This window comes from Eubalaena glacialis, chromosome 17, assembly GCF_028564815.1.
Source record: "Eubalaena glacialis isolate mEubGla1 chromosome 17, mEubGla1.1.hap2.+ XY, whole genome shotgun sequence".
In the NCBI taxonomy this organism is placed as follows: Eukaryota; Metazoa; Chordata; class Mammalia; order Artiodactyla; family Balaenidae; genus Eubalaena; species Eubalaena glacialis.
In genome coordinates, this window is record NC_083732.1 from 29,946,759 (window position 1) to 29,973,552 (window position 26,794).

General features: G+C 40.0%; 2 protein-coding genes across 2 annotated transcripts; one reads left to right on the forward strand and one right to left on the reverse strand.

The window, feature by feature from the left end:
• On the reverse strand, nt 1-26,794 carry PSKH2 (protein serine kinase H2). The gene is given in 6 exon segments (XM_061171723.1): nt 1-263; nt 266-296; nt 21,898-22,005; nt 22,008-22,229; nt 22,231-22,567; nt 26,664-26,794. Coding segments are annotated over 6 exon segments (1,092 nt in total).
• Nucleotides 13,854-15,105, forward strand: LOC133076977 (protein archease-like). Its single transcript, XM_061171694.1, has one exon. It carries the CDS (start codon nt 14,203-14,205, stop codon nt 14,704-14,706), a length of 504 nt encoding a protein of 167 aa, XP_061027677.1. The 5' UTR covers nt 13,854-14,202; the 3' UTR covers nt 14,707-15,105.

Consider the following 26,794-nt stretch of genomic DNA (forward strand, 5'->3'; position numbering starts at 1 on the left):
CTAAAGTGCAGATAGTGGTGATTCTTCTACCTTTAAGTTTCTCTTGCTCCACATATGCCTTGATTTATGATAAGAACATCACTTAGAAGATTGTGCAGATCTGGGACTCTGTGGTTGGGGAGATGCCTTCCGCATGAAGTTCTGGGAAATGACCCTCTAAAGATTCTTCATGGAAGACCCTGCAGTCATGATGACCCAGGGATGGTCCAGGGCCTGCCCAGCTGACACTTGATGTTTAGCCTCCAAAATCAGTAGTTTGTTAAGTCCTTTGCCCAGTGGGAAATAGTTGGCCAAGGCTAAGAAGAAAAGTAAATAAGTAAAATAGAATAAAATAAATAAAATAAAAACACACACATACAGAATCATGTTCTTAATTATAAAGGTCAATGCTTATTAAATCCAAATGACTTCTTCAAATAAGCCATTCAGAGATTATATCATTAGACATGTAGTGAACCTAAAATTCCACTTTTGAAAAGACAAAAAAAAATCTCTCTTTAGCAAAAGAAAAAAACAAACACAAAAATTCTCTTCCAAACTCTTTGTCCAACGAATGAGAATTCTTTTCCAGAAATCTGTCCAGTGTGCTGCCAGCAGTGATGCAAGTTTCCACATCCTGTTCATGTGAGCAGGACAAGGCGAAGCAGCTGTTGTTGGTGAACTCCACCAGTATCAGGTATTTACCCCATTGTGGTTAAGTCAGAGAGTCCCTGTGACTCCAAGAATGAGTTAGAATGGAAAGTGGAATGGACTGGGAAATCATCAACTTTTCTCTCCCTTTGAAAACTTACTCTGAACTTACGATGCCTACATCTCCACAGCCTGGAAAAAAAAGAGGACTTCGGGGAAGAATCCCTCACAGCGCCTTTCCTCTGAGCACACAGGGCCCACATGACTCCCAGTCAGTTGCCTACAAGCGGAATTCAGCCCGTAGCAGAGATATGACATGTTCAACCAGCTATTTGATGTTTCAAGGACATATTCTGGCAAAATCTACAGCTTTTGCACATAATTTAAGTACAATGACAGAAATTCATAGTGACTTTTGTGAGGATGGGGACAAGAGGGCTGTTGCTTTTCCTCAAACTTGTTTTCTGTGTTACCTATCAACATGTAGCACGTACCTGGAAAATACTATGGTTTTGTATCCCTCCTTATCTAGAAAGGAGAGAGATTGAGAAAACTGACCATATATTTGCTATATCGCAAACAGCAATTTCTGGTTGATATGTGTATCTCAAGAAAAATAAGGGAATCCTTACAAGCTATTGCTTTGTCCTTGTGGAAGAAAAAATCAAACTCCATACATAAACATCACAGCCTCCAATCTCTTAGCACTCTGAGAATCTGCATCAAAGAAACCAGTAAAGGAATTACTCTTCCTTTTTTCCTTTAGTTTATTTAGATAAATTAGATTCGAGAAATGTTTATCCCAAAAATAAAATTCCTGAAATAAATGAACACACTTGCCAAGCACAGGGAAAATAAAACATAAACCTTGCAAGTCTAGACAAAACATGTCAGTAGCTGACACTCATGATGGCATGTCCTCTGATTCTGGCTAGACATTTATTTGGCCCTGGATCCAGACATATTTATCTGGGCTCATGTCTAGTTAAATGAAGGTTAAATTAGATGTCTCCAGCGGAGCATTATAAGACAAGCAACTGAATCGTTCTGGAAAGAATATAAAATATGTGCAATGAGATTTATGGGGAGCTCATTAAGATGACCAAATGAATGTACATTGAAAATGCAGTTGCAGAAAATAAGGTAACTAGTGTCCTGGAAAAAAATTCTTCAGACAAAGCTCATTATTCAAACACAGGTTATAAATGACAGAATCCCTGAGCCACAAAGAACAACTAGAGAGTATGTAGAAGACAATTTCATGTTACATATTAGAAGACAACAAGTACAAGGAAAAAAATGTTAGGACTTCTACTGTATTTTTATCTTCTTAATCCAAAATTTATTTTTGTCTATGTTTTATAAAGTATAAAACAGATTAATATACATACATGTATATATTCTAGAAATGCATAAAAACTGAGTGTGCATGCTCAAAATTTTTGAACTAATAGTGTTATATGACACAAAACAATCAGGTTATGGCACCACAGGTTGAATCAAATTCCTACTCTGGACCAACTGTCACCTGATGACATCATTCAGTTCTGTCAGCAGCTTTCACATCCACGTTATGTCCAACGAGGCTTTCCTCACCATTTATCTTCTTAGACATGGCCACTCCCACTCTTTGACTTGAAAATTCCCATTTGGCTTTTCTCCACAGTCTCAGGGAGACACTGCTGTCAGCCAGCCAGTTAACTGGTCTTAATGTGGAAAGAACTGGGGATTGAGGTAAGTGGGTCAGGACCAGACAGGCTGACTGGCCACACTCAGCTCTAAACCTCAAGGTCTTGGTTTCCTCATCAGAAAAATGGGGATCATCATATCTCCTATTAGGACCAAATTAATAAAGTATGTGAAAAATGGTTTTCAAAGTATAAAATATTAGGTAGATTGTTGTTGCTTTTGTCATGGTTACTATTAAATCACAATGTAACTTCCTCCTCAGTACTACTATAGACACCTCACTAACAATATTTAGAGGACCAGAAGATGCAAATTATCCAAAACTTCTCAGACTAATTCCACTTATTATTACCATGATAAATGTGTGTCCTTAAAAAAAAAAAATTGTTCTGTGTGAAGCGGTAATGAACCATGTAAAAAGAAAGACAGCACTTTCTTTTATCCCAAGCTCATCCAATTAGTTACAAGTACATTGTAATATTTGTGGACAATATGGGCCTTTTTCCACTTTCTTCTCTCTTCCTTTGTTCATCTCTGCCTATTTCTCTGTCCTCTCTAATAGAAACTAGCTAAACTGTACAAAACAACAACAAAAAAAGGTATAAAAGTAAAATTCAATACTAGCAATTGCACTATTAGTTTTGGAGGAATTAAAGAATTTTAGAAGGACGGTATCATATTCTATTGATGTCTTGACTCCTTTGCCTCTAAACAGAGAAGTAGGGAATGATAGTAGTTTATTGCTTTCCAATTTGTTGATGAATACTTTTCTCTTAATGTGACCCAAGTGCAGGGCCTTTGAAAGAGTCTGGCTCTCTGGATCCTGCCCCAGTGAGGCTCTTGCTGGCCTATTGTTCAGCTGTCTTCCAGCTTGCCCTTCATCTGGTGCTCCCTGGCCTTCTCTGCAGTATTACATTCACTGGCTCTGTCCTCCACCCCATCCTTTCCTGCCCTTCTTCCTCATTCTGACAACCAGGCCCTACTTTCATCTCTAATTTTATGCATCAGCTCCCAAATTAAATTATTTGTTCAGGATTCTCTTACCTAGGGGTTGCCCACAGCTTTGTATCCTATAGTCTCCTTCAATCTCCTCCCCAGGAGCCCCAGGAGTCCCCATAGAGATTCCCAGCTCCCCCTGCAAGAGACAACAGAGTCCTACATTCCAGATTCCCATGTTAATTATTTTCTTTTAATGAACACTGATTAATAAAGGCAATGTAATAGCTTGAGCAGAAGGTTACCAAATATACAAAAACTGACTATGTAACTAGTTTAAAAAATGAATAATATTCATATGACTAGTCAAAGCTTTCATATTTCTTGGTTCCTTTGAGGCATTCCCACAGAGAATCATTATTAAAAATCATTATTAAAAGCTAGACACCACAAGCACATGCACATGCAATATAGATGTAGTCCCTAAAATTCTGGATGCAATGTCTTAAATTTTAAACATTGTAATGGTGATCATTTTTTAATGTACAGAAATATTGAATCACTATGTTGTGCACTAGGAATTAACACAGTGTTGTAGGACAATTGTACTTCAAAAACAAACAAAACTCATAGAAAAAGAGATCAGATTTTTGGCTACCAGAGGCAGGTGGGAAGGGGGAAGAGGAATTGAATGAAGGTGGTTAAAAGGTAGAAACTTCCAGTTACAAGATAAATAAGTATTGGGGTTGTAATATACAACAAGATTTAATAATTAGCACTGCTGTATGTTATACATGAAAGCTGTTAAGAGAGTAAATCCTAAGAGTTCTCATCACAAGGAAAAATATTTTTTTTCTTTTTCTTTTATTCTGTATCTCTATTAGATGATGGATGTTCACTAAATTTATTGTGACAATCATTTCATGATGTATATAAGTCAAATCATTATGCTGTATACCTTAAACTTATACAGTGTGGTATGTCAGTGATATCTCAATAAAACTGGAAGAAAAAAATTTAAGGATTATAATTAATGTTGAAACTTGATAAATATAGAGCTTATAGAAGTAAAGTGTAATTACTGGTGGATTTAATCATAAGTTTTCATAAAACTACAAACATCTATTTTTCTAGGTAGATGGTTAAGCTATCATTCAAATCCTTGGACTAGGAGCACTCAAAGTAACATTAATCCCCTCAAAAATTGTAGTTTTTATTAAAATTTCTCCTAGTGATAACCCTCCGACAAGCATTTCCCTTCCTTCTTTGAACGTTAGCCTTATGGCCTTGGTAGGATTTCACTTAAGCTTTGCAATTAAATTTTATGTAAATGTGCCCCAAAGTACTGACAACTCTCCATAACTTTGTTAGCAGTAGACTGGGCAAAATCATTGTTCCTCATTTCAAATAGGAAGAGATTCTGTACATCATCTTTATGTCATAGATATTTAAGGTTTTTTTCTTCCCAATATTCAAAGCAGACTTCAAATTATGTCTTACATTTGCCAAAGCTGAAACTGCTCAAAGTCAAGATTTGACTAATTATGTCACAATGCTCTATCTGTTGGGACATTTGTGAACCCTGGAAAAAGTGAATAGACATTCACAAGTTATTATAAGTGACATCTAATAAAAAATGGAGAAAGAGCCAATTAATCCTACATGAGGCTCATAAAGAAGATATTTTTGTAAGTTAAGAGGATAATTTTGAGGCTCTTGACATGGGGGGAGGGATGGTTTTAGTTCTTCACTCATAAAGAAAGTGCTGAAACTTTAAAAGGATTGGGCAGAGATTATCCTCAAAAAAAGATGATAAGAAAAATAACAAAAAATGAATTGGCCTTTGAATGCTAAATCATCGGTTGCCCCATTCTTCCATACATAAAATACATTTAGAACTAGTTCCTATACTATAAGCCTAATAAACCATAATATAAATAATATAAATATAATATTAAATCCAGATATTTCTAAGTTTATGAAAACTTTATGCAAATAGTTCTTTTCCCCTCAACTCCATGAATTCCATTGATAAGATCAACGTCAAGAAGTGCAACATAATCAAGGAAGCCAATAGCTATTTTCCACTCTAATCACTATCCCTTATGCCAAGGGTAACATCCACACAGTCAAAGTGAGATGAACCACTATTTCAATTCTTTTTTTTTTTTTTAACATCTTTGTTGGAGTATAATTGCTTTACAATGGTGTGTTACTTTCTGCTTTATAACAAAGTGAATCAGTTATACATACACATATGTCCCCATATCTCTTCCCTCCTGCATCTCCCTCCCTCCCACCTTCCCTATCCCACCCCTCAAGGTGGTCACAAAGCACCGAGCTGATCTCCCTGTGCTATGCGACTGCTTCCCACTAGCTATCTATTTTACGTTTGATAGTGTATACATGCCCATGTAACTCTCTCACTTTGTCCCAGCTTACCCTTCCCCCTTGCCATATCCTCAAGTCCATTCTCTGGTAGGTCTGCATCTTTATTCCCATCTTTCCCCTAGGTTCTTCTGACCATTTTTCTTTCTTTCTTTCTTTTTTATATTCCATATATATGTGTTAGCATACAGTATTTGTTTTTCTCTTTCTGACTTACTTCACTCTGTATGACAGTCTCTAGGTCCATCCACCTCACTACAAATAACTCAGTTTCATTAATTTTTATGGCTGAGTAATATTCCATTGTATATATGTGCCACATCTTCTTTATCCATTCATTTCTTGATGGCCACTTAGGTTGCTTCCATGTCCTGGCTATTGTAAATAGAGCTGCAATGAACATTTTGGTACATGACTCTTTTTGAATTATGGTTTTCTCAGGGTATATGCCCAGTAGTGGGATTGCTGGGTCATATGGTAGTTCTATTTTTAGTTCTTTAAGGGACCTCCATACTGTTCTCCATAGTGGCTGTATCAATTTACATTCCCACCAACAGTGCAAGAGGGTTCCCTCTTCTCCACACCCTCTCCAGCATTTATTGTTTGTAGGTTTTTTGATGATGGCCATTCTGACTGGTGTGAGGTGATACCTCATTGTAGTTTTGATTTGCATTTCTCTAATGATTAATGATGTTGAGCATTCTTTAATGTGTCTGTTGGCAATCTGTATATCTTCTTTGGAGAAATGTCTATTTAGGTCTTCTGCCCTTTTTTGGATTGGGTTGTTTGTTTTTTTGTTATTGAGCTGCATAAGTTGCTTGTATATTTTGGAGATTAATCCTTTGTCAGTTGCTTCATTTGCAAATATTTTCTCCCATTCTGAGGGTTGTCTTTTGGTCTTGTTTATGGTTTCCTTTGCTGTGCAAAAGACTCTTAAGTTTCATTAGGTCCCATTTGTTTATTTTTGTCTTTATTTCCATTTCTCTAAGAGGTGGGTCAAAAAGGATCTTGCTGTGATTTATGTCACAGAGTGTTCTGCCTATGTTTTCCTCTAAGAGTTTGATGGTGTCTGGCCTTACACTTAGGTCTTTAATCCATTTTGAGTTTATTTTTGTGTATGGTGTTAGGGAGTGTTCTAATTTCATTCCTCTACATGTAGCTGTCCAGTTTTCCCAGCACCACTTATTGAAGTGGCTGTCTTTTCTCCACTGTGTATTCTTGCCTCCTTTATCAAAATTAAGGTGACCATATGTGCATGGGTTTATCTCTGGGCTTTCTATCCTGTTCCATTCATCTATATTTCTGTTTTTGTGCCAGTACCATACTGTCTTGATTACTGTAACTTTGTAGTATAGTCTGAAGTCAGGGAGCCTGATTCCTCCAATTCCATTTTCCTTTCTCAAGATTGCTTTGGCTATTCGGGGTCTTTTGTGTTTCCATACAAACTGTGATTTTTTTTGTTCTAGTTCTGTGAAAAAAGGCAGTGGTAGTTTGATAGGGATTGCATTGAATCTGTAGATTGCTTTGGGTAATAGAGTCATTTTCACAATGTTGATTCTTCCAATCCAAGAACATGGTATATCTCTGCATCTATCTGTATCATCTTTAATTTCTTTCATCAGTGTCTTATAATTTTCTGCATACAGGTCTCTTGTCTCCTTAGGTAGGTTTATTCCTAGATATTTTATTCTTTTTGTTGCAATGGTAAATGGGATTGTTTTCTTAATTTCGCTTTCAGATATTTCATCATTAGTGTATAGGAATGCAAGAGATTTCTGTGCATTAATTTTGTATCCTGCTACTTTACCAAATTCATTGATTAGCTCTAGTAGTTTTCTGGTAGCATCTTTAGGATTCTCTGGGTATAGTATCATGTCATCTGCAAACAGTGACAGCTTTACTTCTTCTTTTCCGATTTGAATTCCTTTTATTTCTTTTTCTTCTCTGATTGCTGTGGCTAAAACTTCCAAAACTATGTTGAACAATAGTGGTGAGAGTGGACAACCTTGTCTTGTTCCTGATCCTACTGGAAATGGTTTCAGTTTTTCACCATTGAGGATGATGTTGGCTGTGGGTTTGTCATATATGGCCTTTATTGTGTTGAGGAAAGTTCCCACTATGCTTACTTGCTGGAGGGTTTTTATCAAATGGCTGTTGAATTTTGTCGAAAGCTTTCTCTGCATCTATTTAGATGATCATATGGTTTTTTTCTTCAATTTGTTAATATGGTGTATCACATTGATTGATTTGTGTATATTGAAGAATCCTTGCATTCCTGGGATAAACCCCACTTGATCATGGTGTATGATCCTTTTAATGTGCTGTTGGATTCTGTTTGCTAGTATTTTGTGGAGGATTTTTGCATCTATATTCATCAGTGATATTGGCCTGTAGTTTTCTTTCTTTGTGACATCTTTGTCTGGTTTTGGTATCAGGGTGATGGTGGCCTTGTAGCATGAGTTTGGGAGTGTTCCTCCCTTGGCTATATTTTGGAATACTTGGAGAAGGATAGGTGTTAGCTCTTCTCTAAATGTTTGATAGAATTCGCTGTGAAGCCATCTGGTCCTGGGCTTTTGTTGGTTGGAAGATTTTTAATCACAGTTTCAATTTCAGTGCTTGTGATTGGTCTGTTCATATTTTCTATTTCTTCCTGGTTCAGTCTCAGAAGGTTGTGCATTTCTAAGAATTTGTCCATTACTTCCAGGTTGTCCATTTTACTGGCATATAGTTGCTTGTAGTGGTCTCTCATGATCCTTTGTATTTCTGCAGTGTCACTTGTTAATTCTCCTTTTTCATTTCTAATTCTATTGATTTGAGTCTTCTCCCTTTTTTTCTTGATAAGTCTGGCTAATGGTTTATCAATTTTCTTTACCTTCTCAAAGAACCAGCTTTTAGTTTTATTGATCTTTGCTATCGTTTCCTTCATTTCTTTTTCATTTACTTCTGATCTGATCTTTATGATTTCTTTCCTTCTGCTAACCTTGGGGTATTTTTGTTCTTCTTTCTCTAATTGCTTTAGGTGTAAGGTTAGGTTGTTTATTTGAGATGTTTCTTGTTTCTTAAGGTAGGATTGTATTGCTATAAACTTCCCTCTTAGAACTGCTTTTGCTGCGTCCCATAGGTTTTGGGTCATTGTGTTTTCATTGTCATTTGTTTCTAGGTATTTTTTGATTTCCTCTTTGATTTCTTCTGTGATCTCTTGGTTATTAAGTAGTGTGTTGTTTAGCCTCCATGTGTTTATATTTCTTACAGATTTTTTTCCTGTAATTGATATCTAGTCTCATAGCGTTGTGGTCGGAAAAGATACTTGATACAATTTCAATTTTCTTAAATTTACCCAGGGTTGATTTGTGACCCAAGGTATGATCTATCCTGGAGAATGTTCCATGAGCACTTGAGAAGAATGTGTATTCTGTTGTTTTTGGATGGAATGTCCTATAAATATCAATTAAGTCCATCTTGTTTAATGTATCATTTAAAGCTTGTGTTTCCTTACTTATTTTCATTTTGGATGATCTATCTATTGGTGAAAGTGGGGTGTTAAAGTCCCCTACTATGATTCTGTTACTGTCGATTTCCCCTTTTATGGCTGTTAGTATTTGCCTTATGTATTGAGGTACTCCTATGTTAGGTGCATAAATATTTACAATTGTTATATCTTCTTGGATTGATCCCTTGATCATTATGTAGTGTCCTTCTTTGTCTCTTGTAATAGTCTTTGTTTTAAAGTTTATTTTGTCTGATATGAGAATTGCTACTCCAGCTTTCTTTTGATTTCCATTTGCATGGAATATCTTTTTCTCTCCACTCACTTTCAGTCTGTATGTGTCCCTAGGTCTGAAGTGGGTCTCTTGTAGACAGCATATATACGGGTCTTCTTTTTGTATCCATTCAGCCAGTCTATGTCTTTTGGTTGGAGCATTTAATCCATTTACTTTTAAGGTAATTATTGGTATGTATGTTCCTATTACCATTTTCTTAGTTGTTTTGGGTGTATTATTGTAGGTCTTTCCTTCTCTTGTGTTTCCTGCCTAGAGAAGTTCCTTTAGCATTTGTTGTAAAGCTGGTTTGGTGGTGTTGAATTCTCTTAGCTTTTGCTTGTCTGTAAAGCTTTTAATTTCTCGGTCAAATCTGAATGAGATCCTTGCTGGGTAGAGTAATCTTGGTTGTAGGTTTTTCTCTTTCATCACTTTAAATATGTCCTGCTACTCCCTTCTGGCTTTTAGAGTTTCTGCTGAAAGATCACCTGTTAACCTTATGGGGATTCCCTTTTGTGTTACCTGTTGTTTTTCCCTTGTTGCTTTTAATATTTGTTCTTTGTATTTAATTTTTGATAGTTTGATTATTATGTGTCTTGGCATGTTTATCCTTGGATTTATCCTGTATGGGACTCTCTGTGCTTCCTGGACTTGATTCACTATTTCCTTTCCCATAGTAGGGAAGTTTTCAACTATAATCTCTTCAAATATTTTCTCAGTCACTTTCTTTTTCTCTTCTTCTTCTGGGACCCCTATATTTCGAATGTTGGTGTGTTTAATGTTGTCCCAGAAGTCTCTGAGACTGTCCTCAATTCTTTTCATTCTTTTTTCTTTATTCTGCTCTGCAGTAGTTATTTCCACTATTTTATCTTCCAGGTCACTTATCCGTTTTTCTGCCTCAGTTATTCTGCTATTGATCCCTTCTAGAGAATTTTTAATTTCATTTATTGTGTTATTCATCATTGTTTGTTTCCTCTTTAGTTCTTCCAGTTGCTTGTTAAACGTTTCTTGTATTTTCTCCATTCTATTTCCAAGATTTTGGATCATCTTTACTATCATTATTCTGAATTCTTTATCAGGTAGACTGCCTATTTCCTCTTCATTTGTTTGGTCTGATGGGTCTTTGCCTTGCTCCTTCATCTGCTGTGTGTTTCTCTGTCTTCTCATTTTGCTTATCTTACTGTGTTTGGGGTCTCCTTTTTGCAGGCTGCAGGTTCGTAGTTCCCGTTGTTTTTGGTGTCTGTCCCCAGTGGCTAAATTTGGTTCAGTGGGTTGTGTAGGCTTCCTGGTGGAGGGGACTAGTGCCTGTGTTCTGGTGGATGAGGCTGGATCTTGTCTTTCTGGTGGGCAGGTCTACGTCTGGTGGTGTGTTTTGGGGTGTCTGTGGCCTTATTATGAGTTTAGGCAGCCTCTGTGCTAATGGATGGGGTTGTGTTCCTGTCTTGCTAGTTGTTTGGCATAGGGTGTCCAGCACTGGAGCTTGCTGGTTTTTGAGTGGAGCTGGGTCTTGGCGTTGAGTTGGAGAACTCTGGGAGATTTGCACCATTTGATATTACGTGGAGCTGGGAGGTCTCTTGTGGACCAGTGTCCTGAACTTGCCTCTCTCATCTCAGTGGCACAGCCCTGACGCCTGGCTGGAGCACCAAGAGCCTGTCCTCCACATGGCTCAGAATAAAAGTGAGAAAAAAGAAAGAAAGAAAGATGAATGTAAAATAAAATAAAATAAAACAAAGTAAAATAAAATAAAATAAAGTTATTAAAATAAAAAATAATTATTAAGGTAAAAAAGATTTGTTTAAGTAATAAAAAAAAAAATGGACAGACAGAACTCCAGGACAAATGGTAAAAGCAAAGCTATACAGACAAAATCACACACAGAAGCATACACATACACACTCACAAAAAGAGAAAAAGGGAAATAAATATATATATCATTGCTCCCAAAGTCCACCTCCTCAATTTGGGATGATTCATTGTCTATTCAGGTATTCCACAGATGCAGGTACATCAAGTTGATTGTGGAGATTTACTCCGCTGCTCCTGAGGCTGCTGAGAGAAATTTCCCTTTCTCTTCTTTGTTCGCATAGCTTCCGGGTTTCAGCTTTGGATATGGACCCGCCTCTGCGTGTAGGTCACCTGAGGGCGTCTGTTCTTTGCTCCGACAGGACGGGGTTAAAGGAGCAGCTGATTTGGGGGCTCTGGCTCACTCAGGCCGGGGGGAGGGAGGGGTACGGATGCGGGGTGAGCCTGCAGGTCACGTGACGTTGCATCAGCCTGAGGCGCGCCATGCATTCTCCCGGGTAAGTTGTCCCTGGATCACGGGAGCCTGGCAGTGGCGGGCTGCACAGGCTCCCAGGAGGGGAGGTGTGGATAGTGACCTGCGCTTGCACACAGGCTTCTTGGTGGCTGCAGCAGCAGCCTTAGCGTCCCATGCCCATCTCTGGGGTCCGCGCTGATAGCCACGGCTCGCGCCCGTCTCTGGAGCTCCTTTAAGCAGCGCTCTAAATCCCCTCTCCTCGCGCACCACAAAACAAAGAAGCAAGAAAAAGTCTCTTGTCTCTTCGGCAGCTCCAGACTTTTTCCCGGACTCCCTCCGGGCTAGCTGTGGCGCACTAGCCCCTTCAGGCTGTGTTCACGCAGCCAACCCCAGTCCTCTCCCTGCGATCCGACCGAAGCCCGAGCCTCAGCTCCCAGACCCCACCCGTCCCAGCGTGTGAGCAGACAAGCCTCTGGGGCTGGTGCGTGCTGGCCAGCACCACTCCTCTGTGCAGGGATCTCTCCGCTTTGCCCTCCGCACCCCTGTGGCTGCGCTCTCCTCCGCGGCTCCGCAGCTTCCCCCCTCCGCCACCCGCAGTCTCTGCCCGCGAAGGGGCTTCCTAGTGTGTGGAAACCTTTCCTCCTTCACAGCTCCCTCCCACTGGTGCAGGTCCCGTCCCTATTCTTTTGTCTCTGTTTTTTCTTTTTTCTTTTGCCCTACCCAGGTATGTGGGGAGTTTCTTGCCTTTTGGGAGGTCTGAGGTCTTCTGCCAGCGTTCAGTAGGTGTTCTGTAGGAGTTGTTACACATGTAGATGTATTTGTGATGTATTTGGGGGAGGAAGGTGATCTCCGCGTCTTACTCTTCCGCCATCTTGAAGCTCCTCTCTGTTTCAGTTCTTACAAACACTCACTATTTGTGATTGAGTTTAAAAGAAGATATACATACATTCAATTTACGGTAAGTCAGAGAAGAGATGAAGAAAGTGACAAGCAGAAAATGAAGTCCAATTTGAAAGATTTATAATCTTTAAATCATTTTCTGTAAAATAACTTTTAAAGTAAAAATATCATTAAAGAAATATTAAGCACCACTTTTTTTGTGAGCAGAAGTACTTAGGAACTAAAACACAGGAATAGGAACCAAATTACAAGAATTATGGCCTGAGATACAGTGTAATGTTCATTATTGGCATTCTAGTCAGGATGGAAAGAGAATGAACGGGAGTTAAAATCCCAAGTCTTCTGCTCTCCTCTCCTTTTTTTCCTACTTAATAACCTGAGTAGAGGAGAAATATAGTAAAGAAAAAATGTGAGAAACTAGTGGAGATAAGGAGATAGAAAGGAACTGGGGTCATGGCTGGTGAGCATAATCCATCAGATCTGTTCCTTCCAAGGGAACATATCAGTAAAATTTTTCCTAACAGTACAGCAATCATAGGTGAATCTAAGCAGATGGGCACCACTTTCTATTAATGTTCATGTGGGTTATTTTTAAAATATCTTTTTAGGGCTTCCCTGGTGGTGCAGTGGTTAAGAATCTGCCTGCCAATTCAGGGAACACAGGCTCGAGCCCTGGTCCGGGAAGATCCCACATGCCACGGAGTAGCTAAGTCCATGCACCACAACTACTGAGCGTGTGCTCTAGAGCCTGCGAGCCACAACTACTGAAGCCCATGCGCCTGGAGCCCATACTCCGCAACAAGAGAAGTCACGGCAATGAGAAGCCCGCACACCACAATGAAGAGTAGCCCCCACTCGCCACAACTAGAGAAAGCCCGTGCACAGCAACAAAGATCCAACGCAGCCAAAAACAAATAAATAAATAAAATAATTTTATTAAAAAATATATATATATATCTTTTTAATACCAGTGTTTATCCTTGTCAGCTAGCTAATATGGTTATGACTCACTTTATTATCAATTTACTTCACACCAAAAAAAGATTACTGCGATATAGTGGAGATAATTAGGCAAAATATGTGATTCTCAACTCATTGGCAAGAATGTGTAATTGATTTATCATTAATATTAAAAAGCTAACACCACACGTTTCTCACTATTCCATTTAAAAGGTGAGACAAGAGGTTTAGTCCGCACTCTCCTGGGGGCAGCCATTTTCTTGAAGGATGTTACGCTAGTGATCTCTTCAAAGTAGGACTTTAGATGAGGAGTCTAAGATGTTTTCGGGTCTAGTTGTCAACTCTGGGGGTGAGGCTGCAAGAAAAGGCTTCTATCAGACCTCGAGGTGTCTAATTCAAGTGTCCCTTGCTCCTAGGTCCTCCAATTTATTTGTTCCCTTAGTTCTTAGAAAGAACTATTGATGAAGCAAGCCCAGAAAATGAGGCCTTGGACTTTTAAAGATCTCCTCCAAGCGGCGGGACCTAAGACGGTAGTCTTAGGGGATTAAGTCAGTCCTCGAGAATGGAGTCCTGGCCCTTTAAGGGTGTGTGTCAAGGGGCGGAGTCCAGGGCGGAAGTTGTAAGTCCGGGCCGAAGTCCGGCTGATGAAGGGCGGAAGTTGAGTTTGGGGCCCAAGCAGCAGTCATGGCGCTGGAAAAGGAAGATGTTAGAGATTACAATTTGACTGAGGAGCAGAAGGCGATCAAGGCCAAGTATCCTCCAGTCAATCGGAAGTACGAGTATTTGGATCATACAGCTGATGTCCAGTTACACGCATGGGGAGATACTCTGGAGGAAGCATTTGAGCAATGTGCAATGGCCATGTTTGGTTATATGACAGATACGGGGACAGTGGAGCCCCTCCAAGCAACAGAAGTAGAAACCCAAGGAGATGACTTACAATCTCTTCTGTTTCACTTTTTGGATGAATGGCTTTATAAATTCAGTGCTGGTGAATTCTTCGTAGCCCGGGAAGTAAAAGTACTTAATATTGATCAAAGAAATTTCAAATTACGGTCAATTGGGTGGGGAGAAGAATTCTCATTGTCCAAGCACCCTCAGGGAACTGAAGTCAAGGCAATAACATATTCAGCAATGCAGGTCTATGATGAAGAGAAGCCAGAAGTTTTTGTGATCATTGACATTTAAGACACACACAAAAAAGAGACTCCCTCTGAAGAACTGTTTTTTCTCTTCCTTTTGAGAAGATACCATGATATAAATTCTACAGTATCTGTTAATATATGGAGATTTGCAGAACAGAAATTTTTAACTTAAAGTGTGACTTTCAGAAATGGAAAATCTAGATACAGTCTTGATCTGTGTTATCCAAATATTCAAAGTTTAAAGAAACCTTTAGGTGGCAAGTATGGTTCCTCATTTGTTAATTCCCTGCTGTAGCAGCAGGTGCCTTACACCTTTCCCATGGAATGCCAGCCCTCCAGCCTGGTCCCAGAAAGGATCATTGATCTAAGAGCAGCCTGAGAGACTCTGAAGCCCCCGTGTTCTTACTGAATGCAGCTTGAAAAAAAAAGAAATTTGAGGAATCCTACAACCAGGATTTTGCTTTTCTTCCAAATTGGTTAACACATATATTTTCTATACATACATGAAAAGGGGTCGTTTTAGATTGCTGTGGGAAAGAGCCATCCTGTATTCCAGTTGGTTTTCTCAGATGAAACAATTATAGTTGAACAATTGGAAGGCTTCTCTAGAAAGAGCCCTGATTTACTGTTCTCACTTTTTTTTAAGCACTGAAGTATTGACACTTTCCTGTTTTCCCATAATAAAAATTTGATGCATGTAAAAAAAAAAAAAAAAAAAAAAAAAAAAGATGAGACAGGTACACTTGATAACTATATATTCTCTCTCTCTCTCTCTCTCTCTCTCTATATATATATATATATGTATATATATGTATATATATGTACGTATATATATTGCTTAAGCAGAATTCAAACTTTCAGTCCCAATATTTCCCATATTAATAGTAATAATAACAGAAATAGCCAACACATATATAGCACTGACTACATATGTAGTAACATATAAATCTATTCTAAGCACTTTACATCTATTAGCTCATTTGATCTTCACAACAACCCTGTTAGGCAGACACTAGCATTATTTCTGTTTTACCAATGAAGAAACTGAGATATAGAGAAATTAAGAAGCAAGCCCAGAGTTACACAGTTAGTAAATGGCAGAGCTGGGAGTGAAGGGCAGCCAGTATCGCTCCAGACTGTGCTCTTAACATTTACACTACACTGCTTTACAAAAGACTCATATAAATATGCATTCACATGCACACAAATGCTCTAAAAGTCTTATTTTTTACTAGTCAACTTATTCCATTTCCTGTGCTTTTGCATATGTTGTTCTGTCTACTTACAATGTGCTCATCTCCCATTCAGAAACTCCTACTCTTCCACCAAGTCACAGCACAAATGTCCCCTTCTCCAGGAAATCTGACCCAGCTTTCCTACACAGTGAGAGGCTCTCTTCCCTTGCTCCATGGACTTTGAGCCTTTTTTCCTATGTGTATCACAGCCTTCATATTTGAAGAGATACATAGTAATACGTGGACTGTCAGACAAGAGCACTAGATCCCTAAGAGCAGGGACACTGAGCATTTTTCATGTGGGTATTTCCCAAGCTGAGCTTGATTCCTGACATGAAGAAAGCCTAACCAGGAAGAAGGGAGGGGTGGAGACACACAAGCATGTGTCAAACGGTCTCCAGGAGAATTATGGATGAGACTCCAGAACGAGCCCTGCCACCATGCTGAAAGCCATCGTGATGGCATCGGTGACCAAGTAGATAAGCAAAGGTCTCCCTCACACAGTGGGGAGGAACTCTTTGCTCTCTTTCACCTCTTTTCCACCATGTGCTGTGACATGCTACCCTGGTTGCTCCTCAGGCATTGCCGGGAGCACCTGGAATGGGGAACCCCCACCTCTATTCTGCAAAACCCAGTAAAATAAATGCAGCCTTTAAACCACCCGAATGGGCTTCCCTGGTGGCGCAGTGGTTGGGAGTCTGCCTGCCGATGCGGGGGACACGGGTTCGAGCCCTGGTTTGGGAAGATCCCACATGCCGCGGAGCAACTAAGCCCGTGCGCCACAACTACTGAGCCTGCGCGTCTGGAGCCTGTGCTCTGCAACAAGAGAGGCCACGATAGTGAGAGGCCCGCGCACCGCGATGAAGAGTGGCCCCCGCTTGCCACAACTGGAGAAAGCCCTAGCACAGAAACGAAGACCCAACATAGCAATCAATCAATCAATCAATCAATCAATCTTAAAAAAAAAAAAAAAAAAACCACCCGAATATTCCAGAATGAATCTAATAAATTCAGCAACTAAAAATATGAGTTATCTAATAGTCTACCATACCATAAATTAAAATTTGTATTCTATGCTCAATGCAGTGATGGTTGAGATCCATTTACTCATGTAGGTATAAATCAGAATCTCAATTCTTAAAAGCAATTTAGTTTTAAGAAATGCATTGTCTATGCTTACCTCTTTGTGATATCATATTGGAGACGGGTCGAAAAATATGACAGAATCCCAGCCTTCAAGGAGCCTACAATGTCTTAGAAAGATGACACATAGTTTAAATGTCAAAACAAAAGAAATTTATGGTAATCCTAAACAGTATTCAGAAAAGGAAAGAACAACAGTGGAATGGTCATAAAAGCTTCATGAAAAGGAATGTATTTCACACCAAAATCAAGAAAAATTAAACATTAACATTATAGCTAATTTTTTGCCTAGACATGGGTGAGACTAGAGTACAGATCTGCCAGGTGTCTAGTAAAATATCAGCTATTTATATTAAACATGTCTCTCTTCTTCACCATAAGAGATCTCTGGATGTTCTGATCCTATTTATTTCACTCTTCCATCTGACTTCTAGAGAAAAGAAGTGATTCACACAATATGTCACACCTGGAATTTCAGTTATAGACAACAGAACTTTTTAAAAAGACAATGCAAATCTATCATCTTACAGTTTTGCAGGTCAAAAGTCTGAGATGGGTCTTAGGGACTAAAATCAAGGTGTCAGCAGAGCCATGTTCCTTTCAGAGGTTCTAGGGGAGAATTTGTTCCCTGCCTTTTCCTGCTTCTAGAGACCACCCACATTTCTTGGCTCGTTGTGACCCCTTCCTCCATCCTCAAAACACATTAATCCAACCTATCTTTCTGTCTTCACATGTCCTCTAACTTTGACCCTTCTTCTTCCTGTTACATATAAAGACGCTTGCAATCATATTGGGCCCACCCAGATAATCCAATATAATCTCCTCATCTCAAAACCCTTAATTTAATCACGTCTGCAAATTTCCTTCTGACCTGTAAAGTAATATAGTCACAGATTCTGGGTATTAAGATGTGGACATCTTTGCGAGGGGCGGGGGGGCATTATTTTGTCTATCACACCTATGCTTCCAGACTTGATGGTCACCCTGGTTTTTAAATAAAATTGGTGCATTTAGAAATTACTAGACTTCTTGATAGGTATAGACAACAATATTAGGACAGAGAAAACATGATGATACCCTTATCTGAGTCTATCGACATATGTTTCCTTGGTGTTATGGAATGAATGTTTGTGTCCCTCCAAAATTCATATATAGAAGCCCTAACCCCTAGTGTGGCTGTATTTGGAGATGAAATTTCTAAGGAAATAATTATGGTTAAATGAGGTCATTATGGTGGGGCCCTGATCTGATAGGATTAGTGTCCTCATAAGAAAAAAACACCAGAAAGTTCATTCTCTCTTTCTCTGCATGCACACTGTGTCAAATAGCACACAGTGAGATGGCAGCTGCCTGTGAGCCAAGAGAAGAGGCCTCAGAATGAAACCTACCTCGCTGGCATCTCGATCATGGACTTCCTAGACTCTAGACCTGTGAGAAACAAATTTCTGTTGTTTAAGCCACCCAGTCTGTAGTATTTTGTTATGGCAGCTCAAGATGACTAAGACACTTGGTAATATTAAAAGAAAATGTTAATATGTAGACATGTGTGGCTGACAAGCATGGGGAAGAAGGCCAAGGGGATATAAATCCAATAAGTTGTTAAAAGCAGTTGCACTTCTGCTCTGTGGTATGTGCTTTCAGTACTCTGGGGCTACAGACAGGCATTTCCTCAAGACACAGAGCATGACATCATGGAGATATCAATGCTCCATCCTGCCGCTGAGCCCCTCTTTTCAGTATGTGTGTATACTCTCCTCTTTTGGAGTGTTTTGCTTCTGAAACGCAGCACCTCAATCTTGTTCAGCATCACCCTTGGGCTTCGGGGGTCACTCTGCCTTGATCCCAGAGAGCAGTGAGTATTTGCCACAGCATTCTTATCACCACCCCATGGGTCAGCAGAGAGGGGTGGGCATGAAGACCCAGCTCACCTGCCTCAGGCTGGAACAATGCTGTGGGATGAGGCTCACCTCCATGGCCTTGGCCTCCTCCCCTACCCATCCTGGTTCCCTCACTCCCTCACCTGTGTCCATGGGAGTCTATCCTTAATAAATTACTTGTACATGAACCCTCTTCTCAGGGCTGCCTTCTGAGGAACCTGACGTTAGAAACCCTCTGAATTAAACCTGACAAAAGGACCTCTTAATAGAATAATTGTTTATTATTTTTGCACATTAAAAAAGACATTGTGATATCTAGTCCAAATGTGGCCCCAGTGGACCAGGCCCCCTGGAGCCACACTTTATGTGGTCTCCTTGCACGTGGAATCTGGGTTGGCCTAGCACTCAGAGTAGCCAATAGAATGAGGCAAAAGGGATGCTGTGCCATTTCCAAGCCCAGCCTTGAAGATGACTGGCAACTTCTTGTCTCCCTCTTGGAATACTGCCTTTTGGAAAGCCTAAACCGCCATGTAAAACGTCTGACTGCCCTGCTGAAGAGACCACATGGAGAAACCCCATGAAGAGAAAAGGGGCCTGAGATGCACAGAGAGAGGAGAGAGAAAAAGGCCGAGTGGTCCCAGTGACCTAGTTAATCCAGCTTTCCAGCCATCCCACCAAGAGGTCAGCCATTTGAGGGGTCATCAAGGTTATTCCATCCCAGTCAAGAACCAGATGGCTGCAACGTCATGTGGAGCAGAAATGTCACCAAGCTGAGCCCTGTCAACACACAGAATCATGAGTCATGATAAAATGGTTGTTATTTTAAGGCATTAGGTTTAGGGAAGGTTTGTTATTCAGCAATAGATAACCAAAACAGAAATATATGTTCTTTGTAAACAAAACCAGAACAGAAATACAGATATACTCAAACTATAAAGAGGAAAACCAAAATGGTACATAATCCGTAAACCGGGAGATAAGCTCTGTTAACATTATACTGCATTACACTGTATTTCCTCAAAGACTTTTTCCTATGCATACATTTTCTCACATGATTTGTGTTAATACCATATACACAATTTGTATTGTTTTGTTTTTTTTTTTTACTTGGCACTATATCGGAAATATTTTCCATTACCCTTATAATTTTTAAACATGAATAATTTAGGGACTATCATATGAATGCTCAATAATTTATTCAAACAGTCTCTTAGCGTTCTTTTCAATTGTCCACTTTTGTAGTATAGCCCAGATGAGCCTCTTGACACTGGAATCTTTGCTGCATCTGAGATTATTTCCTTAGATTCTTAAAAGTGGAATTAGTAGATCAAAATACATAAACTTTTAAAAGTTCTAGATATATCTTTTCAAACTACTTTCCAAGAAATCTACAATTCATCCTCTACCAGTAGTGAATAACAGGGTTAATCTCTTAGTACCCTTAGCAGCAATGAGTAGAATTAAGTTGAGTGTTTTTTTTTTTTTTAATCTTTATCAGTTTGAAAGACAAAGAAAAGATATTGTTGTCTTCATTTGCATTTCTTTGGTCATTAGTGAAGCTAGACATTTTTTTCAAGCTTTTAATAATCAGTGGTTTACATTGTCTGTGAATTCTTCCCATCCTTTCCTATCTCCCTATGTAAGTCTCAGTTCTCAATTGTCAATTTGTATCAGTTTTTTTTTAAAACATATACATGTACTATAAGATATTAAATCTGTCATAGACAATATTATTTTTCAATTTGTTATTTAGCTTTCAATTTTGCTTAAGATGATATAGATGTTACACTTTAAGTAGGTAAAATCAAACTATCCATACTTTTCTTTACGAGGGTAAAAAAGCTCTTTTATAGTTAAACATAAAATAAATTTGCTCAACATGAAGTGAATTTCCTATTTTGTCAGGCTTCCCACAGAGAAGTATTGGTTACTTTCCTTCCTTAAACAAAACAAAAAAGTTAACACATTCATAAACACTGGGAGTTCCAAGTTTAAACAATGTATAAATATTTTACACAAACTGTGAAGTTAAACATTTCACTGAGGAAACACTACATCTCAAAAAGGTTGTGGATCATCTAGAATCAAGGCAGAAAATCTCTCATCAAACACCGAAGCAGCATGCTGAGCCTCTGAGTACACATTAATCTACTCAGCTGGCTCAGGCTCTGCATGATGATTGAAGAAACAACAGCAAACTCACTCATCTACTTGATTGTCAATGTCATGTGCTAACCACAGACAACTCAGTAATCGAAGATCTTGCTACCTTGAGACCAGTGGCTCTCAGCCAGGGGTGATTTTGCCCCCTTGGGGACATTTAACAATGTCTGGAGACAGGGCTTCCCTGGTGGCACAGTGGTGAAGAATCTGCCTGCCAATGCAGGGGACACGGGTTCAAGCCCTGGTCCAGGAAGATCCCAGCAACTAAGCCTGTGTGCCACAACTACTGACCCTGCGCTCTACAGCCTGTGAGCCACAACTACTGAGCCCACGTGCCACAACTACTGAAGCCCACATGCCTAGAGCCCATGCTCTGCAACAAGAGAAGCCACTGCCATGAGAAGCCCGCGCACCACAACGAAGAGTAGCCCCCGCTCGCTGCAACCAGAGAAATGCCCACGCACAGCAACAAAGACCCAACGCAACCAAAAAAATAAAATAAAAATAAAAATAGTTCTTTAAAAAAAAAAGTGTCTGGAGACAATTTTGATTGTCACAACTGCGGGAAGGTGTGTATCTAGTGTAGCTACTAGAAATCAGTATCTACCAGTATCTGCTAGTAGTATACCTACTGATACCTAGTTGGTAGAGGCCAGGGATGCTGCTAAACATCCTACAATGCACAGGACAGTCCCACTCCATCACCTCTTCCCACCCCACCCCCAATAAAGAATCATCCCGCCCTAAATGGCAATAGCGCTAAGGTTGAGAAACTCTATTCAAGACCAAGTCAATAGAAAGAAAGTGAGAGCTTACATTTCCTGTATAATTATATTTGCCTTTCAGAATCTTCCTGTAAAGTCTCATATGGTTTTCACCATCAAAAGGCAGGAATCCGCTAAGTAAAACATATGTGGTTAGGCCTTAAAAGCCCACATGTCAACTGCACTGGTGTAAGGTTTCCTTAGCAAAATCTCGGAGGCTATTTACTCTGGGGTCCCACAGAGCATCCTCCCTGTCCAGTCACCACTTTTGTTCCCAGAGTGTGCCAAACCAAAATCTGTGATAAAAAATTTTGACTCTGCACCTGGGTGATAACATAAGCGATTTTCGGGCTTTAGGTGCCTGTGAGTTATTTTCAATGCATTGCAAACACCTCATGCCATCAGCAACCATGTGGGGGATTCTGACAGCGTCCTGCTCTGTAAAGTATCCCTGAGAGATGAGTCCATCAAAGAATTCCCCTCCTGTAGCCAACTCCATCACCATGTAAACTTGATCTTGGGCCTCAAAGATCTCCAGGAGCTGGATGATGTAATGATAGCTAACCCACCTCAGGATGGAGAACTCAGACTCACATGCCTCTCTGCCTTCTCTCATTCTGGTTTCCATCACTTTAATTGCAAAAGGTTTCTTGGTGGTCTTCTGCTCCACTCTGACAAACTTGCTGCAACTGTCTGTCCCGATAAGAGCCTTGACATCATATCTGTTGGAAGAAAAACCAAATAAATCTGTTACCCTCTGAAGTGATGATTTTCAAAATTATTTAATTAGATGCTTTATATCATCTTTTCTAGCTTTATATTCCCCCTATCCAATTTCCTTGCATAACTGTGTTCATTACTTTTGAAAGTCACCCCAAATCCTCTTTTGAAATGGAGGCAAGTGATATAAAAGTAATTAGTTGGTAGAAAGACAAATAATCTTAATAACAATAGCTACCATTTATTACACATTTATTATGCGCCAGGAATTTTATTTTTTTTAAATCCTATCCTATAAAATTCCTGCTGGGTGATATTAAAAAGTTAAGTGATTTCCCAAGGCCACACAGATTGTATTGATAGTTGCAATAGATGGGATTTAAATCCAATTCTTTCAAATGCATTTCTCCAAAATTTCCTTGAAGAATTTTGGGACCTCCATCTACCATTTTCTTTCCTCCCTCCAACTCTTGTTTTTATCATTCTGCAACAGCAACCACCAAACCAGGTGGAGAGAATAAAAAAGAAGCTTAGTCCTATTTATAACTTCTCCAAAGATGGAGGAAACCATATCAGGAGACAGGGTACAAAGAGTAGGCTTCCTCAGGTTACTAGACTGTGAGCTCTCAGTCCCAGGCATAACTCGTATCTCGCCCAAGGTATCACCCCAAATGGCTCCTCAGTAGATGTACCATTGCGAAAGTCAGCATGGTTGCGCTATTATAAGGGCAGCTTTCAGAAGACGGGTGGCGGTGGTGTCAGGACCGCCTTGCAGCCAGCAGCTCTCATAGTTCCCCCTACCTGACGCCACTGCACTTGCAATTTTACACAGCCAACAAAATTTTAACCTGGGATGTATGTGAGTAATGTGTAAAGTAATCATCTCTCAGAAAGACCAGGAAGTCAGCTAGGATTTCAAAGGCTAGGAATCTGAAACTTTAGTTACCTGTGTTAATGTCTATGTAAATTTAAAAGTCCTATCAAAATTTAACCTTCTATCTTTATTTAAGAAACGTTGAGAAAGTGCTTGACTTAGAATCATGATTTTAAGCTGGAAAGAATATTAGAGAATGATTTAATCCAACCCCTCATTTTACAAATGAAGACATTTGAAGATCAGGTTAGCTGATTGGTTGTTTAATTTGTGGAGTGAGGATTAGAACCCAGGTCTCCTTACTTGCATCATAATTTGGTGCTTTTCCCACTTTACTAAAACTTCTCCCAGGTAAGAATGCCAGCGAATGGAATGTACTCAAGGAGGACACAGGGAGAAGGTAATTCTTTAAGTCACATACTGAATACCAAAGATTCAAATGCAAATATCAACCTGTACTTTAAATAGCCTTACTTCTTTTTGCTGAGTTTATTCTTCCTGTATTTTTTTTTCGTTTGTCTACTTACTTATTCCTTATATTCCTGTGCTTACTGAATAAAAATGGCATTTGGCTGTACCAGCTTACAACAAATAGCTTTGTTCTATACGGTGCATTTAATTTTCTGGCCAATTACCTTATCAAAATAGACAGCAATTTAGTCATCTTAAATGGATTCTGTCCCCTCTTCTCTTTCCAACTCTGCTTTTTTCATTCACATGCACTCCCAGTGTGATTTTGAAGATAATCACAGGCATTTCAAATTCTGTTGCTTTGCAGACCAACACATTACCTCTAATGTGGATGAAAGCACTTTGCAAATACTAATTTATCACTATGCCCTCAAAACTGCAGGAAAATTCATTTGCTCATGGGATTAATCATCAGCTATCAGACGAATTACCATTTCTGAGGAACTACACTCTCACTCAAATAAAAGGAGTGTTATTCAACATTGTTACGGGCCTTCATAAACCAAATGTTTGAAAAAATGCCAGTAATTTGGCATTGGAAGAAACAGTAAGCTTTAAGCCAAAATTTAGGGTAGTGCAGATAAATGCTTTCAGATAACAAACGTCCCACAACAAAAGCCTGAAGCTGTGGCCTTGCTTGTGAGCCCTTGATGGCCATGGATGGTGACTATTTTTATGAGGATGGTGACAATTTTTATTACGATGGTGACTATTTTTATGACTTGGGTGGCTATATCTTTTGTAGTGCCTGGCACAGAGGAGACAGCAATAAATGTTGAATGAGAGAATCATTCACTGAATGAATATTATTTCCAAATTATTGTCTTATTTTGAAAACATTAAGAATGGAATCAGGCATGGGAGGATGCAACTACAAGGCCAATCCACCTCCTCCACTTCCACCCTCCACTCCCACCCTCTCACAAAGCAGCCTCAAAGTCAGGTTTGTAGGTCATGCAATTTTACATCATCCCAGAGATTATAAGAAACAAAATTATTACTTTGACCTCAGCTGCCACAAACTGAACATGATTAAAAAAATGAAACATGGAAACAATAATAATATTGCAACCGGTTTGACAGAAGCAATTGTAATGAACTCCCAAGAAGAAAGTGAATATAGTCAGACTTAAATTCTATCATCTATCATTTGGGCTCACAATGGAGAGGAAAGACAACTGTGTTCTAGACCCATTTCTGTCACCAACTTGGATAAGTCACTTAATCTTTTAGGGCTCAATTCCTCATTGGTTAAAGAAGAGCCTTTGGTTAGTCTCTAAAGCTTTCCAATATTGAGATCCTCTACTTCTATGACTTTGTCATAATCTAAGGGCCTGGGACTAACCCGGAGGTGGAGGTTATGAGGGTGGATAAAGACTAGACCAGACCCCCTGGCCACAGATGACCAGAGATGCCACCCAATCAATTCAGTCTTGACAAGACCCCATATCCCCTCTCATTCAAGTTCAGTTGCATCAGCCAATTTTGTTCTTCTCTAAGCTTAGCAGATACTAGACTAATCCTCAAGTCATCCTTGTACCAGAATTTCCCAAGGATGCCAGGAAATGGCTCTGCATAGACTCTGGTCAGAACAGTGTGATGAGGTGAGTGTATAATCCTAAGACTAGAAGTGTCCCTGAGAATCCGGTCAAGCCACCTACCACTGTGTCCAACCAAACGCTGCAGAGTGGAGAGGATTCCATGGTGTCCTTCCTCGACCTGGCCAACGTGGGGCACTCTGAGGAAATTCTTTCTCAGGTCAACCAACCGGCCAGCCTTCCTTGCTCATTTCTTACATGGTCATCTTATGAAGACAATAATAGTATCTACATGAGGTTCTGAACCATGCACTGTGCAGCATCATTTACATATATTACTTAATCATCCTCACAGCATTCTTACGAGGCAGCTATTATTATTATTCCCATTTTACAGAGGCGGAAATTGAGCAAGGAAAAAGGCTAAGGACCATTCCCAATGACACACAATAGAAAAGATAGGAATGGATCTCAGGTCTGGTTGATTCAAAGCCCTGTTTCTATTCCACTAATTATGATCTCCTTTTCTAGAATGTAACAGAAGATCCTTCACACACCCCAGCCCCAGTGTATCTATGGCAAGCCCCCCCAACTCCACCCCTCCAGGCGCTGTGCGGGTGGGAGGACTTCCTCCTTCCCAGGGCTCTGAGGTCAGGGATTCTCTCCCTCTACTCCCTGTGGCTCCTTCTACTTCTTCAGTCTTGAACTTTCCCTATCTTCTGCCCTCCTCCCCTCTTTCAAAGAGAAATTGCACTGGACACTTGCTAAAAACAGCAAGGAAGACTTTATTCCAGACTATTGCAAGATGGGTCAAAACTACTGCGATGGGAGAGACTGAACTCAACTGTTGAAACACAAGGCAAGAGAGTTGTAAGGCTGGAGTGAGCTTGTAGGAAATTACTAAAGGGCATTAGGGTAGGAAGTGGTGTCATGGAAGTGAGATTCCTACCCTCCCACAGAGACTGGTAGATAGAGCCTCGATCTTTCTTTGATTACATTTCAAAAAGTTGGCGCCCAGATCCTTGAGAAAGACATTCCTGGGTTGTAAAAGATTTACATCTCAAAGGGGCAGAGACGATTTAGGGAGGTCTGGGGCCTTTGATCAGAAAGAAGCCTAAGGTCCGGTCAAGTCGAGGGGAACTTTAAGGGCGCCTCGGTCAGCGGTTCACCTTGCTCAGCCCAGCCCCTCCGCCTGCGGTTCACGCCGCGCTTTACCTGGCGAGGACCCAGGGGGCGAACTTGGCCCGGAGGCGGGCCACCTGCATCCTTCGAGACTCCGGGGCGGCCTTGGCCTTGACTCTCCCGCTCGACCCGGGCCGGCGCGGGCGGCTGGCGCCACAACCCAT

Excerpts from the sequence above, each read along its gene's own strand:
- LOC133076977 (XM_061171694.1), top strand. The coding sequence starts at position 14,203 with ATGGCGCTGGAAAAGGAAGATGTTAGAGATTACAATTTGACTGAGGAG.